The sequence below is a fragment of the Molossus molossus genome, unplaced genomic scaffold, assembly GCF_014108415.1.
Source record: "Molossus molossus isolate mMolMol1 unplaced genomic scaffold, mMolMol1.p scaffold_m16_p_12, whole genome shotgun sequence".
In the NCBI taxonomy this organism is placed as follows: Eukaryota; Metazoa; Chordata; class Mammalia; order Chiroptera; family Molossidae; genus Molossus; species Molossus molossus.
In genome coordinates, this window is record NW_023425347.1 from 37,412,704 (window position 1) to 37,432,880 (window position 20,177).

General features: G+C 35.0%; 1 protein-coding gene across 1 annotated transcript in view; it reads left to right on the forward strand.

Moving 5' to 3' along the window:
• The window catches only part of COL24A1 (collagen type XXIV alpha 1 chain), a 339,879-nt gene that overhangs the window by 116,719 nt on the left and 202,983 nt on the right, over window positions 1-20,177 (forward strand). Inside the window, exon 21 of the mRNA XM_036256775.1 lies at window positions 13,687-13,740. Coding sequence (XP_036112668.1) covers window positions 13,687-13,740 — 54 coding nt within the window. The remainder of the gene's footprint in view (window positions 1-13,686; window positions 13,741-20,177) is intronic.

The following is a 20,177-nucleotide window of genomic DNA, read 5'->3' on the forward strand; positions in this document are numbered from 1 at the left end:
AGTGGCCAGATGCCATGTATGGGAGGCCTTAGCAATGTGCTTTAGTAGTAATACTACATCCAACACAATGGAGATGGTGGTAGTCTATAGTCATTCTTCAAAATCGAGCTGATTTCTGTAGAGGGCAGTGTGGTGGGTAAAACAATGTTCTTATAGGACCATCACCTGTACATATTTTAGATCTTTAATGATGGCACTAATCTCTAACATTTTGTCCACACACAACATGATTGGCAGTCATGTAAATATGAATGATTGGCTGATCCTTGGAACCTAACTATAGGAGTATCCCTCCTCATTTGACAATCCAGTTCTAATGATTTATTTGTTACAGATTTTTTTTTGAGATACCTATTATATGTTAATCACTAAAAAAAATGCTGAAATGAATTAGATTAGGTCCTGACTTCAAAAAGTTTATATTTTAAAAAATCAATATTCAGTTGAGACTGTGTCAAAACCTCCACTATCTGTTTTTTTCCCACAGCAATCAAGATTAATTAGGTTTGATAAAATAAAATATTAAAAATCGGGTCATTTTTTGAAGACTAGAATCAGTGTAGTCTTCAGAGAAAATTATGAAATAGCCAAGGAAATGTTTTCCCTCCCCCACCTTTGCCCACCTCCACCCAAGACTCTCTCTCCCCTTCCCCTGGCCTTCACCACACTGTTGTCAGTCCATGGGCTATGCATATATCTTCTTTAGTTCATCTTTTCACCTTCTTTCATTCAGTCCACCACACTCACCTCCCTTCTGACATCTGGCAGTCTGTTCCATGTATCCATGCCTGTGGTTCTATTTTGTTCATTAGATTCCCCATATACATGAGATCATATGGTATTTGTCTTTCTCTGACCGGCTTATTTTGTTTAGCATAATAATCTCTAGGTCCATCCATATTGTTGCAAAAGATAAGAGTTCCTTTTTTTTTTTATAGCCACATAGTATCCCAGTGTGTAAATATACCACAGCTTTTTTATCCACTCTTCTACTGATGGGCACTTGAGCTGTTTCCAGATTTTGGCTATTGTAAATCAACATAGGAGTTTTTATATTCTTTGTGATTGGTGTTCCCACATTCCTGGGATCTATTCTCAAAGTGGGGCAGTTCCATTTTTTTCTTTTTGAGGAAACTCCATACTGCTTTTCACAATGGCTACACCAGTCTGCATTCCCACCAACAGTGCACTAGGGTTCCCTTTTCTCCACATTCTCTCCAGCACCAGTTGCTTGTTGATTTATTGATGTTAGCCATTCTGACAGGTGTGAGGTGATATCTCACTGTGGCTTTAATTTTCATCTCTCTGTTGATTAGTGACATTGAGCATATATTGGCCATCTGTAGGTCCTCTTTGGAGTAGTGTCTGTTCAGGTCCTTTGCCCATTTTAATTGGATTTATATTTACATTTCAATATTAAACATAAATCTAGAACTAATCTTGAATTTGTAGAATTTTAGCTGTCATTTAGTGAGCAGGGAAAGATATGTGTGTGATTAGAAACTTTGATACTCCTCAATTTAATCATACCATACAAGTGACCATTTACACTACCAACAAGACAGGACAAAACTGGACAATATTCCTTGCTAGTGCCTCATATTTCAAAAGTTTAGCTCTTCATAAAAATTGGTGATAGTAAAGCACTCAAGTTTTTGTTGTAAATGCTGTATTATTTGCCATTGAAGAAAACTTTATCATTAAAGATCATCTAAATAAATGTCACTTCAAAATGTTTCAAAGTTTTTTCCTTCTTAATGTTTTACTTATTCTAGGCAAATTATGAAATTGCTGTCAATATATCTATGCATTTAGCACATCACGAAATTAAAATATTAGAAATGTCCCACGATAAGTGCTTTAATACATAAGATTAAATTTTTTTTTATACTAGATTTTACTTAATAGGAACACATGGAAAATGCCATATGGGGATCTTTTCTGTTTCTTTAAGCATAGTAGTATCAGTTTTGAGCACTAACCCCATGCTTACTCCCAATGCTGGCAGCAAACTACCTTCAAATGTGGTTGCAGGATAGTTAGACTGTTTGTTGATTCAGCTGTTAACCTCCTTTTGTTCAGAGATTGCCAAATAGTTGAATTGTAGATGATGTTCTTTGTAAACGGGGCCAGTTGTTTACTACAAAAATGAACAGAGACCAGTAATCACGGAGATATCAGCAGTGGTCAAGCAATGGGTCCTCTTTTCCACCTGGGTGGTCTTCATTAGAGACAAAGACCGAAGTTCTTTTGGAGAGTCTGCTCACATCAAGCAAAGGCATGCTTCTAAATGTTCACTTTAGCACCTCAGTTGACTTAACAGAATAAACCAGCCTGTGGTTAACTACATATGAGTAGATCTTAGTGCCGAAGGATTTTGTTCACTTAAATCTATTTTTTAAAATCTTTTATCACTTTGGTTTGGTTGAATAACTTGGTATTTTTAGTTGCTATTCAAGAAGTGGTTCTGAAAGAAAACACTTCATTAATTCAGTCAATAAAAAATTATTTCTTGAGTTTCTATTGTATGCAAAGCTGTAAACATTTTAGGATATATACAAAAATATGGTGCCCATAACTTTGGGAGATTTATAATCCAGTTGGGTAAAGCAAGGTATATACATATACAGTTAGACAATGGTAAAGACATTATGTGAGACTTAAGTAGTTATAGTTCAGTGTTAGTAGAGAAAGTAACATGAGGTGGAAGAATTAAGGAAGGCTGGATGGGAAAGATGGGTCTTAAATTAGATTGTTGATGAATAAATGGCAGGAAAAGGGGAGGGCATTTCAGGCAGGGTAGATCACATGAGCAGAGCCTGGACACTTAGGTAATGTACATGTTGGATTTACAGAACAGTAAATAAAACTTACTAGCTGATACAGATTACTTGTGTTGGTATAGACTGACAGATAAGGTTGTAGAACTAGGTTGGTGTCAAGTTGCATAAGATCTTTGATTCCAAGCTGTGTCAGAGGCAGAGTATATCGACACTCAGTAGTCAGGCCTAATATAATCATCTTTGTATTGTGAAAATGAGATGGTGAGCTGATTGAAAAAAAAAAAAATGCCCTCTACAGGTTACATCTTTGGCATCCCACAACTACATTTATCCTTCTTCCCATACAGTTTTTTAAATGCCTCTGGTAATATAGCACAGCCACTCACACACTTGAAAATGCACTCTTCTGCAAAGGAGGATAACCCCATGTACTAATGAATCACTGCTTACAGCTCCAAGGCCAGGTTCTTGGAGTAAGGTGTACCATTCTTGGTGAGGCCTGGATATAGGTCTACATCTCAGCTAACAAATATGTAATTTTAGGAAAAACAAAAAACAAGCTAGTCACAATATTCATTCCATTCGGAAAAGGGAAAAATGGGAAACAACATAGAGTGGCCCAGGCCCATCACTGTGCTTTTAGAACAAGAGTAGGCAGTTGATGCAAGCCACTTCCTCAGGACAGTATCAGTCATCTTTTTTAATCACCTAGCTTCCCACGCCTGGCACAAACACTCACACATGGGAAGGGAGAGAATCTAGGATAGTCTCCAGAACATACATTTTATGAAGCCAGGGAATATTTTTGTTCTCTAGTGTATATGTTCAGTGCCAAGAACAATGCCTGCCACATAGTAAGTACAGGTTGAATGACTGAATTCACATTCTTAATTAAGACACTCATAAGAATTTGAAATGAGTCAAATAAAGAGACACAGAGTACCTAAAATGATGCTTATCCGAAGGTAAGCATCAAATCACAGTCATGCTAGTACCTCCAAAACAATTTGAAATCTGAGCTTCACTGGTTTTTATCTGGAGACAAGTTCTGTAAGGATCTTCAAATGGTTGCTAACTGTCATCTACCAAAAAGCAAGTGATTATCAAAAACACCCAATACCAATTATCTATTTGTTTTATAGCTTTATTGAGGTGTATTTTACATATAACAAACTACATGTATATATACAATTTGATAATTTTTGACATATGAATAACTCATGAAACCATCACCAAAAATCAAGATAGTGAAAACATCCATCAAACCACAAACTTTGTAATCTTTCCTTTCTGTTCCTCATTTCTTCCTTCCCCAGTCTACTCTGATCTGCTTTTTGTCACTATAGGTCATCCATACCTAAGTATCAACTAATTGTCAAAATAGTTTATTTAAAAATTATAAATTTAATACAATTTTGTGTAAATTTAAGTAAAATAACAGTGGACTTTGCAATAGACTTTGTAGGTTATTTTAAGAGTGACTTCAAACATACTGTGAATTCTGTTTAAACAAAGTCTTATTTAGTACAAAGAGTATATGCTTGTATCATAAGGAATTTAATTGTCTTTGCTGCTGTGGATTTTCTCTGCTCAGTTTTTAAGATGCAAAACACATAAATGGAATTCAGTTGTGCTATATTCACTGCTCAGATATATAGAATTACCAAAGGGAAAATATATGAATAGCAATAATCATTTGCAAAGATTTTCCACAATATCATAATGAAAAAATCTGTTTTTGATGGCTTTTTAGATTTAACACAGCAAAAGAGAAGGAAAGAAAGCCAGATGCCTAGATTAATTCTTTATTTTGCATTTATTTTTTCCAGAAGCTCACATTTTCTGTTTATGGTTTTCTCAGAAGATAGAACAGTTTCTTAATTTCCAGTTGCGTGCTGCTTTGTGCTAAAGTTTAGTTTATATAGTTTACTGGGAAAGTGAATTTATTACTTTTACCCTTCAAAATTTTTTGGCATTAACTTTTGGATGGATTATTCTCACTCAGAAAAAGGTAATTCTAATCTTTTCTTTATTACTTTCCTACTTGGACCTAACATATTACTGACATACTATGTATTTCCACAAATTCTAAAGAACAGACTCTTATGATTGTTTTTTGGATCTATGTCTCCTAACAAATTCTCCCCTTACAGATCCTCTCTCCCTCTGGGTACATTCTTTCTTGTTTGCATATGTGAAATTTCCATCCTATATATAGAAGCTATGTTAGTTGACTTTGGGTTTGTTTTTTGTCTTTGGTTTGGTTTATCAGACAAAGGGTAACTTTTGAAACTGCATAATTGAAAATAAAATTGTTCAAACAATTTGTTTTTAACTTGGTTTTCAAATTAGGCCATCAAATATTTATTGAATGTGCTGTATATCTAGCACCAGACTAGGCGTTGCATAACTTTGCCCTCTAGGAATTCATAATTTATATGTTGCCCTATCTTAAATGATTTATTAACTTTATCTTTTTTAATATGACTATTTTTCTAAATGATATTCATCTCTACTTTGTTCACACTTATAAACTATTAAGAAGATACATTTAAGCCAAACCATATTGAGTCCTTGTATATTTAAAGCACAATGGATATAAAAATCAATGAAAATTTGAAAATTTTCATAATAGTTAAATGGCCTAAATGCCACTCTTATTTATGACAATCAAGTATTTTAAAGCTACCTTATAAAATATTAGGAACACTTAAATGTCTCAAAATATTTACTTTATTTTTAAAATATTATTATATTGAACATACTATTACCTCCAGAACAATCCAAAAGCTGAACTTTACTAATCTTATCTGGGGAAAACTTAAGTGAGTAAATTTTATTTTCTCTGTAAAGGTCTTTAAATTGCTACAAACTGTAGTCTACCAAAAATAAATGGTTATCTAAAACACCTGATACCAATGACCTTTTTTTTTTTATATAGCTTTATTGAGGTGTAATGGACATATTGAGATCATTATATTATAAAATAACAAGATGAATATATTTAAATTGTGCAATTTTATAATTATTCATGTATGTATAACCATCACCAAGATCAAGGTAGTGAACGTGTCTGTCAAACTCAACAATGTCCTTGTTCACCTTTTGTAATGTCTCTTTTCCATTCTTCCTACCCCCACCCTTTTCAGACTACCGCTGCTCTGCTTTTTGTTACTATAGATTAATTTGTATTTTACTAAAGTTTTTATATAAATAAACGTACGTAGTACATAACCCTTTATAGTGTGAGTTCTTTCACTTAGCATAATACACTTGAGATTCTCCAGGTCTCCACATTCAGGTTGTTTCCATTGTACGGATACACTATTATTACTTTACCCATTGGATCTATTTATTTCGTGGATTGTTTATCCATTTGAACTTTTTTTTTTTTTTTTAACCAAAAGGACTATAAATCTCAATAGGAAACAGAGACTTTATCATTCCTGTTGGATAACTACTAACATGCTTAATATAAGCCATAGAGCATCATATACTTACTTTGTTAGGATATTCTAGCTTCCAAACTCTGACTACTGCCAGAATAAGAATAACAATATTTTAGTTTTTTTTACTGTCCCAAGAAACTAATGGAATCTGCTAGTGCCTTTGGTTCCCAGGTTTTGCTTTTAAAAAATGCATGTAAATTAGTCTCCAGCCCTTAGCAATTAGAGAATAATAAAAACGTTGTTTTTACTGGAGAGAATGCTGAGTCACTCTTCTCTGTGCAGTTAACAGATGTGAGGGGTCCAAAAATAGAAGACACATTTTTACTGTTATTTTTCAGGCTTCTTTAGGTTTCTACTTCTTGATGAAAATTGATGATTAGATTATTTCTGTTATGAAGGCACCCAATGCAGGATATAAAATCAATGTACAAAGATTAGTTGTGTTTCTAAACACTATTAATGAACTATCAGAATGAAAAATTAAGAAAGCAATCCCCTTTACAATTGCATTATGAAGAACATATGCCTAGGAATTAATTTAACCAGGGAGGTGAAAGACCTGTACACTGACATTGATGGAAGGAATTAAAGAAGACAGTTATAAATGAAAATAAATTCCATGCTCATAGTTAAGAAGAATTAATATTGTTAAAATTCCCATACTACCCAAAGCTATCTACAGAATTCAGACAATTTCTATCAAAATCCCAATGACATTTTTCACAGAAATAGAATATAACAATCCTAAAATTTCTATGGAACCAACAATACCTCCAAATATCCAGAGCAATCTTGAGAAAGAAGAACAAAACTAGAGGCATCATGCTTCCTGGTTTGAAACTGTATTACAGAGATACAGTAATCAAACAGTATAATATCAGCATAAAAACAGACACACAAATCAATGGAACTGAATAGAAAGCCCAGAAATAATCCCACCTATATATGGTCAATTAATCTATGACAAAAGAGCCAGGAATATACAATGAAGGGAAAGATATTCTCTTTGGTAAATGGTGGTGGCAAAACTGAAAAAATACATGCAAAAAAGTGAAACTGGACCCCTCATTTTATATCATTCATGTGCTTCGCCTTATTGTTCTTTGCAGATACAGTGTTTTTTATAAATTGAAGTTTTGTGGCAACCCTGCACAGAGCATATCTATCACAACCATTTTTCTAAAAGCATTTGCTCACTTTGTGCCTCTATGTCATATTTTGCTAATTCTTGCAATATCATAAACTTTTTTCATTATATTTGTTACTGTGATCTGTGATCAGTGACCTTTGATATTACTATTGTAACTGTTTGGCACACCACAAACTGCACCCATGTGACAGGTAAACTTCATTGATAAATGTTGTGTGTGTTCTGACGGCTCCACTGACCAACCATTCCTCAGTCTCTTTCCTTCTCCTCAGGCCTCTCTACTCCCTGAGAAACAACAATATTGAAATAGAAAAATTAATAACCCAACAGTGGCCTCTAAGTGTTCAAATAAAAATTTCTCACTTTAAGTCAAAAGCTAGAAGTGATTAAGTTTATTGAGGAAAGCAGGTTGAAAAATGAGATAGTTAAAAAAAAAAAGCTAGGCCTCTTGCACCAAAGAATTAGTCAAGTTGTGAATGCAAAGGAAAAATTCTTTTTTTAATCCTCACCCGAGGACATTTTCCCATTTTTTTGTTCAGATAGAGTGGGAGGGAGAGAGAGGAAGAAAGAGAGAGAGAGAGAGAGAGAGAGAGAGAGAGAGAAACATCGATGTGAAAGGGACACATCGAGTGGCTGCCTCCCGCACAACCCAACCAGGGCCAGGGACAAACTGCAACTGAGCTACATACCCTTAGCGGGAACCGAACCTGGGTCTCTCTGGACCACAGGCTGATGCTCTAACCACTGAGCAAAACCAGCCAGGGCCAAAGGAAAAATTCTTGAAGGGAATTAAAAGAGCTACTCCAGTGAGCACATGAATGATAAGAAAGTGAAACAGCCTTATTGCTGATGTGGAGAAAGTTTTAGTGGTGTGGGTAGAAGACCAAACCATCCACAACATTCCCTTAAGCCAAAACCAGTCCAGAGTAAGGCCTAACTCTCTTCAGTTCTCTGAAGGCTGAGAGAGGTGATGAAACTGCAGAAGAAAAGTTTGAAGCTAACATAGGTTGGTTATGAGGTTAAGGAAAGAAGCCATCTCCGTAGCATAAAAGTGCAATGTGAAGCAGTAAGTGTTGATGTAGAAGCTGCAGCAAATTATCCAGAAGATCCAGTAGCTAAGATACTTAATGAAGGTGGTTACATTAAACAACAGATTTCCAATGTAGATGAAACAGCCTTATGTTAGAAGAAGGCGCCATCATATGCCAGCTGAAAAGGAGAAATCAATGCCTGGCTTCAAAGCTTCCAAGTACAGGCTGACTCTCTTGTTAGGAGCTAATGCACCTGGTGACTTTAGATTAAAGACAATGAAATGCTCATTAACCATCCCAAAAATCCTTAAGAAGTACCCTTCCTTGAAACAACAAAGCCTGGATGATGGGACATCTGTTTACAGCATGGTTTACTGGATATTTTAAGCCCACTGTTGAAACTTACTGCTCAGAAAAAAAAAATTCCCCCAAAATATTATTGCTCATTGACAATGCACCTGCTCACCTGAGAGCTCTGATGGAGATGCCCAATGAGTTAATGTCCTTTTATGCCTGCTAATACAACATCCACTCTGCAGTCCTTGGATCAAGGGGTAGTTTCCACTTTCAAGTCTTATTATATAAGAAATACATTTTATAATGTTGTAGCTGCTATAGACAGTGATCGCTCTGATGGATCTGGGCAAAGTAAATTGAAAACCTTCTGGAAAGGATTCACCATTCTTATATGCCATTAAGAACATTCGTCATTCATGAGAAGAGGTCAAAATATCAACAGTAACAGGAATTTGGAAGAAGTCGATTTCAACACTCATGGGTGACTTTAAGTGGTTAAGACCAGTGGAGGAAGTAACTGCAGATATTGCAGAAATAGCAAGAGAACTAAAATTAAAAGTGGATGTGAAGATGTGACTGAATTGCTGTGATAAAAAATTCACTGCTAGACTGGCCGGTGTGGCTCAGTGGTTGAACATCAACCCATGCACCAAGAGGTCGCCTGTTCAATTCCTGGTCAGGGCACATGCCCCAGTTGTGAGCCCAATCCCCCATGGGGAACATGTAGGAGGTGGCCAGTCGATGTTCTTTCTCATCAATGTTACTATCTCTCTTTCCCTCTCCTTTCCTCTCCTTCTAGAAAATCAATAAAGAAAGAAAATTTCATTGCTATGAATTTCATGATAAACCTTTAACAAATAAGGAGTTGCTTCTTATGAATGAGCAAAGAAAGTGGTTTCTTGAGATGGAATCTACTTCTGGTGAAGATGCTGTGCAGATCGTTGAAATGGCAACAAAGTATTTAGAATGTTACATAAACTTAAACTGATAAAGCAATGGCATACAACTCAATAAAAGATCAATTAAATATTATTAAATTTTTAAAATATTATTCAGTCTTTGAAGAGAAGGAAATCATACCACTGTGACAACATGGATGCAACTTGAGGGTATTATGCTCTCATTTACACATGGAATTAAAAAACAACAACAAAGTGTATAAATTCAGAGAACAGATTAGTGGTTGCAAGAGGTGGGGGGAGGGAGGACAAAATAGGTGATAGTGATCAAAAAGTACAAAAGTGACAGAAGATTAAAAAATAAAATAAGTCATGAAGATGTAATGTACAGTGTGGTGGCATAGTAAATAATACCGTGTTGTGTATTTGAAAGTTGCTAAGAAAGTAGATCTTAAAAGTTTTCATGACAATGAAAAATCATAACATTTATAACATTTGTGGTGATGGGTGTTAACTAGAATGTATATATATATTTCACTATATATACATATATGTTTTACATCTGAAGTAATATGATATTACATGCCAATTAAATCTCAAATTTTAAAAAAGGCACCAGAAATCAGTGTGCTGTTTCTTTTCCTCACTGAGCTGTTAACACTTTCCATTGTGATGTGGTAACTTCACGGAGATAGAAAAGCACATTGACTTTTCAATGTCTTCCAAATTATTTTAAAATGAAAATAAAATGAATTAGAGAATTCTTATGAGATTTTCATTTTTAATTTTCTTCCTATATAGTTTCATGCTAACATAATTTTTAAATCAAATTATAGACTCTGAATGATATAGTTTTTATCTTTCAATCTTTAAAGTCTCTGAAATTTTACTATTTGGCAAGGATGGCCATGTCCTGTCATTTGATTTACATTTTGCACAGTAAATTTGAGAATTTAAAAATTCTTTTATAGACATGTTATCATTAAAGTTTAGTTGACCCAGTTAACTCTGACTTTTATGTTTAAAATTTATTATTTAAAAGACATGATCTCTACTTGGTAGTAAACCCAGGCATGAATTTTTCAAAAAATAAAAATGTTTTCTGGCTAAGTTTTAGAAATTGTTTTGATTTCCTTTTAATAACTGTGCTGATGTTTTCTGAACTTTTAAATAAAGTTCTAATTTTAAAATATTCAGCTTACATGATTATAGTATAAGATGAGATTTGTTGACATCTTTTATCTCCTATTCCCTGGTCTTTTTTACCTTATGTATTCTTTTAATATTTAAGAAAGAGGAGATATTCATACATATTCTCAGTATTTAATGTTTATATATAAGTCACTTCAATAACTTTTTTCTTACTGTTTTATTGGAAAATAAAACATAGATACAGAAAACTATATAAAACAAATGTATATTACAAACAATTATAAGACAAACACTCTTGTAACTACCACACAGGTCAGGAATAGAACTGCCAGAGGCTTTTATGGATCCCAACCCAACCACAAGCCTATCTCTCCTCCCAAAAGTAAGCAGTTCCTCTTTTTTCTTTTATGGTTTATCACTCAAGTGTGCATCTTTTGAAACTTTAGTTTAGGCTTATTTTATTGCTATGTCTTTCAATCTATATGGTCTCATTCCACTCCCCTTTTTCCCCCTTATTATTTAGTTGTTGAAGATCCTCAAGTCATTTAACCTGTAGAGTTTTCCACAACATGGATTTTGCTGATTATTGTCTTATGGTGTGATTACACATGTTTCTTGGTCTTTTGTATTCCCTGGAATTGATAGTCATGTACAGAGGCCCGGCCATATTCAGTTGTGTTTGTTTGTGTTGGCCAAGACTGCAGGTGGTATGTGTTCTTTCATCAGGAAGCACATCATGTCTACTTATTTGCTTTTGTGGGTGTGTAATGTTATTAATAGTTGGTTACTAAACTGCTTGGATCCATTCTTGCTGTCACATCTGTTTATTGGCTTGAATGCATTCATTCATCTACTATTTGATTAGTAGTGTACATATATGCAGGAAAGGTAGAATAAATGCTGGATTCTTCACTTTTGTTTACCTATTTTCAAAATAATGCGTTAGCTCCCTTTCATCCTCTAAATATACAAAGTTTTTTTCTTGTTGTATTGCTGCGAAGTTGTGAATTTAAACATATTTGACATGTTTTAACCTATTGCAATTCTTGTCTTTAATGAAGTTCATATTGCTTCATATGTGGCCAGTGGGGTTCTCTCCAAGTTGCCAGAGTTCTTTTAATAGGACTTTAGATAGCTTTCTTGCTTTTTGGTATGACATGGTGTGCCAGGCTCATTGGAGGTTGGACAGAAATCACAAATGTTTCCATGGGGATGCTCTGAACCAGTGATTATAAACCAGTACCCAATGGCGAAAAGTAGCCACCAAACATGTCCTTTTTTCAAAAGAAACAAATCAGTCATTCTACAACAACAACAGATTTTTTTTTAGTACTTACTATGTGCCAGGTGTTGAATTAGTTATAGGAATATCAGTGTTAATAAGACATAAAACTGACCTCAAGGAGTTTACAGTCTGATGAGGAAAACAGGCCAAAACACTACAGTAAATGACTTTGTAGAACCCAGGATGGTGTGGGAGTCCTTATAAGGGACCTACTTCAAGGCACGGGGGGTCAAAGAAAGATTTACAAATAAAATATTATTTGATCTTTTATTTAAAACATAAGTCTTCCAGGTGAAGAAAGAATTGTTTAAGGCAGAGAAGTGAACCTGATTTAATTAGAAAAGTCAGCAAATCTTCATTAAACATATTCTATTCCAAAACTTCTAGAAATTTGATTCTGTGGCCTGTCTTTCCGCTACCACTGCCTTTCTTTTGCCAGCAATGTTCCCAGTAATATTTTTTCTCCAAAATCCAGATTTTAAATGAGAGTCAAGGCACTTCTGTCCTATTCCAGACGGGATGAGTCATTATCCTTTCTTTTGGTCTTTCTTTCCAAGAAGAGTATTTCAGAATCAACCTTACTATTCTCTTTTTCTCGTGGGAATTTTGATTACCATCATGTTTACCCTTCCACTCAACTCCCTTCTCTAGATGACATTCATATTTAATTGGTACCTTTCTCACTTTAAAAATGCTGACTCTTGAACTTATCTTACTTTTCATCTCTTTGTCCATGCCCGCAGGAAACCCAGAAACAGCTTTATCTGTGACAAAAATTAATACAAGTGAAACGACAATCATTAGCTTATCCTCATTATTGAAACTGATCATGATAAATAACATTATTTCAGCAAGAATGTTCATCTAATTATTTTAGAGTAACACTTTGGGCCTTTTCCCAACACACAGTTTATTTAACGTTATAGTACATTTCTGTTTCTTGAGACAACTCTTTTAGACCACCAAGTATAATTTCCGTAAAGGTGAAATTATGATTCTCAGGCAAATATAAAGTAAACGTGGGTCAGAAATTGTATTCAACTCATTAATTAATGATGCTACCAATAAGAGGTTAAGACAAATTCAAGGAACATTTAAGGAGATAAGTATTTATAGACATATATGGGAATGCTAGAATAAGATAATTGAATTAGATACAAAACTAATTAAAACCCGATATATTAATCCATAACCTTTGGGGTTATTGTTCTCATCAGACAGTAGTTATTTACACCTTTACCTAGCAAAAATCTACAAGTCATCATGTAGTTAGTAAACAGTGAGTCTAACAAAGTGCATTCCCCTAATCCTTGGGTCGCTCTGAGTCCCATGTAGCACTGAAAGACCTGTTATAGACCTTTTGTGTTTTTTCCAAGTTATAGATGATTTTTGAATGAGACTTCCACTCTCTTAGACTGGATTAGAGGTGTGAGGATGTGTTCACGAATACCTGATGAAGAAAGTTCTGTTTCAGTACATTTTGTAAGTTTAGTGCCTAATAATTAATCTTTAATATTGACGTTTGAGGCATACAAATTGTTCTAACTGGGCATAAGAAAAAAGCAGAGGGAATTTTTGTATGCTTAATATATTTAAAGTAATTTACTATGGAATAAACTTTTTATTTTTATGTCCCCTAGGGTTTTCCAGGTGATATTGGTATTCCTGGACAAAATGGCCCTGAAGGATCAAAGGTAAAATAGAAAAAGAAAAAAGTATGATATCTATAGTTTCCTTATCTCACATTTTATTAAATTTGGTTAAAAAATATTTTAGGATATCAGAACATTTCTGGATATGTTTGAGCCATCTCAGATGTATTTAATAAACTTTGTATATCTTGTTTCAAGATAATCAAGAGGTAGTTTGCATGTCTGGTTGTTTTGGTGCCCTTTGTTAAGTTAGAGTATGTTATCCAATCTTTTGGGTTCAGCTCATTGAAAACTCTTTTTCTGGTTTGGTCTGGACTTAGATTAGGATGACAGTATTTGCCAAGCACATAAATCATTGAAAATGTATTTTTGTGAAGAGATGAAAAAAATAACAAACACCTAAAAAGCCATAGCATATAATAAATGGATGAGTGTTCTGACCATTGAAACCTTTTAGTGCTCATAAAGCATCCACTGATGAAAAGAAAAGAAAACCTTTGGTGTGCTGGAACTTGAAAAGCACAAAATACCTTTAAGAAATCTAAGCATTTTAAACTTCCTTTTACTGTTATTGTGTGACTATATACATAGCAAAATTTTAAACCCCGAGCTTTGTTAGGTAGTCAGACGTAGAATGAACGTTATAAGCAAACTATTGTAAAAAAGACATAAAAGATGAAGAAGCCTGAAATTTGGGTAATTATCGGGTTCTGAAGTACCGCTGCTATGGGAGGTTATCAATATAATTAGAGAGGAAATGATGGGAGATGAATCTCTAAGGGCTATCAATATAGCTATAGGAGTCCCTTGTTATCTGCAGCTTTGCTTTCTGAATTTTTGTTTACCTGTGTTCAACTGTGGTCCAAATGTATTAAATGGAAAGTTACAGAAGTAATTAATAAATTTAAATTGCACAATGTTGTGATTAGTGTAATTAAATCTCATGTGGTCCTGGTCTGTCCCCCCAAGGAAATGAATCATCTTATTGTCCCGAGTCGTCTTGGTTATCAGATCGATTGTGATGGTATTGCAGGGTTTATGTTCAAGCAACCCTTATTTTACTTAATAATGGCCCAAAGTGCAGTGATGCTGGCAATTTGAATATGTCAAAGAGAAGCTATAAGTGAAAAATGAATACCATAAAATAAGACATTTTGAGAGAGAGAACACATTAACATAACTTTTATTGTATATTATTATAATTGTTCTGTTTTATTATTAATTATTGTTGTTAACGTCTTACTGTTCCTAATTTATAAATTAAACTTTATGATAGGTATGTACATCTAGGAAAAACAGCATATTTAGGATCTGGTTCTATCCACAGTTTCAGGCACCCCCTGGGAGTGCTGGAACATATCTGCCTCGTGGATTACTGAACAGTACTCTAGTAAATGTTTTAAAGACATCTTATTTAATCTTCACAACAGCATTATGAGGTAGATATTATTCTTATTTTACAGCTGGTTAAGTTATTCCTTCATAGTTACATAACTATCAAATGACTTCGGATTCTAACCCAGGTGTAGTTTCAAAGTCTGGTCTCTTAACCACTTACCTGTGAAATTAAATTGCGGAGAACATTAATTACCATGCTGAAGAGTTCCTACTTTATCCCTGGGCATCCTGAATAATCAAAGATATCTGAGTAGTAAAGTGCCTTTGGTGATTTATGCTTTTAAAAAGATACCTCTTGTGTCAGAAAGTAGGATGCTATAAATCAGAGAGAAATTGAAGGCAAGGGAATGAGCTAGAAAAAAAGACATCATGAAGATCTGAAATAGAACATTCATTCAATCAGCAAATATTTATTGGCTGCCTCTTATGTGAAAGCCATTGTGCTAGGCATTAGGGCTACAAAGATGAAAAGTTCTGATCTCTACTTTCAAGAAACTTACAATCTAGAGAAACATATGCAGGAAAAATCTTTATATTGACCAGAGAAATAATACATAATAGGTAATACTGTGTGAGTATAGGTTTAGGGTTATACTTCGTAGAAAAGGTAGCACTTCAGCTGACATGATGAATGAGTACTCATTTGCAAACAGACAAGTGAGATGTATAGCATTAAGGACAAAGAAACTTGGGAGAGAATGCAGTTGTAATAAATATTTGGAACATGTTTATACTAAAAGTTTTACTCATTGTTTATGTGAAATTCAAATTTAACTGGGCATCCTGTATTTTATCTGGCAACTTACAGGCCATCTACAAACTTTCCCTATTTACAGCGGTGTTTCTCCCTTCCTTTCTGTCTCCATAGAATTCCTTTCTCAGTAGTTAGGTTCCACATATGTTTTGCATCAAACCCTCTCTTGACTCCTGAATGACCTCATGCCGTCAATTATCACGATCTCTGACTCAAAATTTCCTCTCTTCGCCCTTAACATTCTTTTCACTGCCAGTGTTGTAGTTTAGGCCTTGTTTTAAAAAAAATATTTTATTTTATTTTATTTTATATTTCCATCACGATCACCCTCTATGCCCTCTTCCACCACGACCTACCCCTCCCCTGCCACGATCACCACACTGTTGTCTATGCCCATGAGTTCTCTCTTTTCCCTCCTTTTGGTTCCAGCCCCCACCCCTGAGCTGTCTGCCTGCTCTGTCTCTGAGTCTCTCATTGCAGCGCTATTTACAATTCAGGCCCCCTTTATTTGTTACCAGGATTTGTGTAATAGCCCTGTAAGTGTTCTTCCTGCTTCCAGTCTGGCATTTCTTCAACTCTGCTTCCAAGCTCCCAATGGGACAATGTTTGTAAAGTGTAGACCTCATCATGTCACTCTCGTGCTTAAATCCTTCAGTAATCTTCACAGCTTCTAGGTTAAGGCTTATACTTCTTCACCTTTTACACAAGGTTCTTTATGACCTACCCTGTGGTAGGAAAAATACACAATAAAATAATGATAAAAAGTATAGCATAGTAAATACATGAATCAGTAACACAGTCATTTATTATCATTATTAAGTATTATGTACTATATGTAATTACATATGCTATACTTTCATACGGCCGGTAGTGCAGTAGGTTTGTTTACACCAGCATCACCACAGATATGCAATTAATGTGCTGGCTATGACTTTATGACAGCTACAGCATCATCAGACTATGGAATACTTGCCCAAATCGCACAGCATTTGTTCTGCATGCTGTTCTTTTTTTCTGGATATCTCTCTACTTTCCTGTGCCCTACTTCAGCTAGTGAATACTTTCGCATCACATACATTGTCCAAGAAGCTTTTCCTGTTCCTCTCAAATCTAATTGAGACATCCCTTCTTTGTATTCCTGAAAAAAAATATCAAGCACTTATTTTTATGTATTATAATTGCTGATTTGCTTATATCTCTATCAGACTGTAAGCTTTTTGAGAGAAGAGACTAATTGATTTTATATATATCACAATAGGCATATCTATCTATAGCACATAATAGGAACACAATAGGTATTAGCAGAATAGATGATTGATTGCATGACTGCATTAAAAGCTATTTTGGAAATAGAAACAATACAACTTGATAACTGATTAAATGAAAGTGATGAGAGAAAGAGAAGTCAAACGAAACTGGCTGTAACTTGCGGTACTGATTACATTGAATTAAATAGGGAACTCATCAGTATGAGCAGGTTTGGAGGATGGGGAAGACAGAAGTCTGATTCTGGGTATAGTTAGTTTGCCATCAAGGTAGAAATAATCACTAATAGTAAAGTAAGGTGAAAAGTAGAAATAGGAGCATGAGGGGAAGCTGAAATACAGATATAGTATAGAGAATGGAGTTGTGAATTTCTTGTGTCTAGTTCTAGCCCTTTACCTACCATATACTTGGGAACTTGAACTTGATACATATATGAACATATTTATTCATTCATTCATTCATTAATATTTACTGAGTTTCTTTTATGTGTTAGGCTAGGTACTAAATGTAGGATTATAGCCGTGGCCGGTTTGGCTCAGCAGTTAGAACATCGCTCTGCAGTCCCGAGAGACTCGGGTTTGGTTCCCGCTAAGGGAATGTACCTTGGTTGTAGTTTGTCCCCGGCCCTGGTTGGGTCGTGTGGGTGGGAGCCACTCGATGTGTCCCTTTCACATCGATGTTTCTCTCTCTCTCTCTCTCTCTCTCTCTCTCGCTCTCGCTCTCGCTCTCGCTCTCCTTCCCACTCTATCTGAACAAACAAACAAAAAAAGGAAAAAATATTGTCCAGTGAGGATAAAAAAAAAATAAATAAATAAATGTAGGATTATAAAGACTTTTAAACCATGGTCCCTCCCCTTGTAGCACTTGTTGTAAGAAGTGCTACATAAAAGAGCTGGTGAAATGCTGGGAGAGCCTAGATAATTGAGCAATAGGTCCTGCCTTAGGAAACTGGAAATGACTTCAAGAGGAGGTGATCACTGAACGTCATGTTTTTAAGTAGGCATAGCATACTAGGTAAAGAACCAGGTAGCTCTCCAAATTCTTCCCCATTAGGAAATTATATTTCTCTTAAAGTTTTGCCAAGAATTATGTCAGAGAACTGAAGAAAATCACCTGACTTCTTGAATATTATTAGTGATCTTTTAAAACTTCCTTCTCATCACTGCCTTCAGTCTTAGAATTACACTGCTTAACAATGGGACAAAAGACCTAAAAGCCAGATATTTTAATAAAAACCAATGACTGAATTTCCGGTGGGTAATCATTACCCTGTGGATGGCTTTGAGTTTTTAGTTTTGTTTTGTTTTATTTTATTTTATTTTGTTGTTTCTCCTTTTTTCCTCATTGCCACCCTCCTCCCAATCCCACCGCCCACCCAGGCATTGTTGTCTCTGTCCATGGTTACGTATATATGCATATAAATCCTGTGGTTTAATCTCTTCCCTCCGCCCAGTCCCTCTCCTCAGGTTCATCAATCTGTACCCTACTTCTATGTCTCTGGGCCTATTTTTTCATCAGCTTGTTTTGTTCATTATATTTCACAAATAAGTAAGATCATGTGATATTTGTCTTTCTCTGACCGGCTTGTTTCACTTAGGATAATACTCTCTAGGTCCCTCCATGTTGTCTCAAAAGATAAGAGATTTTTCTTTCTTACAGCTGCATAGTAATTCATTATGTATTTGTACCACAGCTTTTTTATCCACTCATCTACTGATGGACATGTGGGCTGTTTCCAGATCTTAGCGACTGCAAATAGTGCTGCTCTGAACATAGGGATGCATGTATTCTTTCTGATTGATGTCTCAGGCTTCTTAGGATATATTCCTAAAAGTGGGATCACTGGATTAAATGGCAGTTTCATTTTAAATTTTTTGAGGAAACACCATAATGTCTTCCACAATGGCTGTACCATTCTGTATTTCCAATATTAGTGTACTAGAGTCTCCTTTTCACCACACCCTTGCCAGCACTTGTTGTGTGATAATTTTTTGATGGCAATCATTCTGGCAGATGTGAGGTGATACCTACATGCAAAAAAAAATGAAGCTAGACCACCAATTTACACCATACACAAGAATAAACTCAAAATGGATTAAAAAACTTAAATGTGACTTGTGAATCCATAAAAATCCTAGAGGAAAACGTAGGCAACAAAATTTCAGACATCACACACAGCAGAATTTTCACTGATACAATGACTAAGGCAAGAGAAACAAAGGAAAAAATGAACAGATGGGACTATATCAAATTAAAAAGCTTCAGCAAAAGAAACAAGCATCAAAATGGAAAGGGAACCCATTATATGGGAGAGCATAATTGCCAACGATACATCAGATAAGGGGTTAATTTCCAAAATATATAAAGTTCTCATATAACTCAACCAAAGGAAAACAAAGAATCCAATTACAAATGGGTAGAGGACGTAAATAGACACCTCTCCAAACAGGACATACAAATGGCCAAGAGACATATGAAAAAATGCTCAATGTCACTAGTCATCAGAGAGATGCAAATTAAAACACATCACTGAATTTTAAAATACTATCTAGAAGAGATAGTTTTAATAAAAGAACCAGAATATTTTCAAAGAAGAAGGATATGATTTTATGTTTAGTAGGTTGAAAGGATGCGCTTTCGTCTCTCTTCTTGGTCCTTACTGTTTGCCTTGAAATTGTTTACAGATAGAAAGGAAACACAGAGCCAAATATACTGACCATGTTAGCATAATGTGCTTCTTGAGTTGTGTACATTGTATCATGGAAGCATCTTTAAACTAACTTCATCTTGAGATGCATGTCTTGATTGGAAAATGAGGACAATACAAATTACTAAAGCTCCGTTGAGGCTGTAGAAGGTGGTCATTAAGAAGCATGCTCAGGGATTCCAAAATGGTAGTGGAGTGAAGGGAAGCTACACAGACAGTCTCCCAGAAACAAACTGGAATTACAACTATAACAAAGACAAATCGACGGGAAAAAGCAACAGAAAAGGAGCTTGCAAGGACCATATAACCAGGGACACCGACTCAATCCTGGTAGGACTGCGAAGGCACGAGACA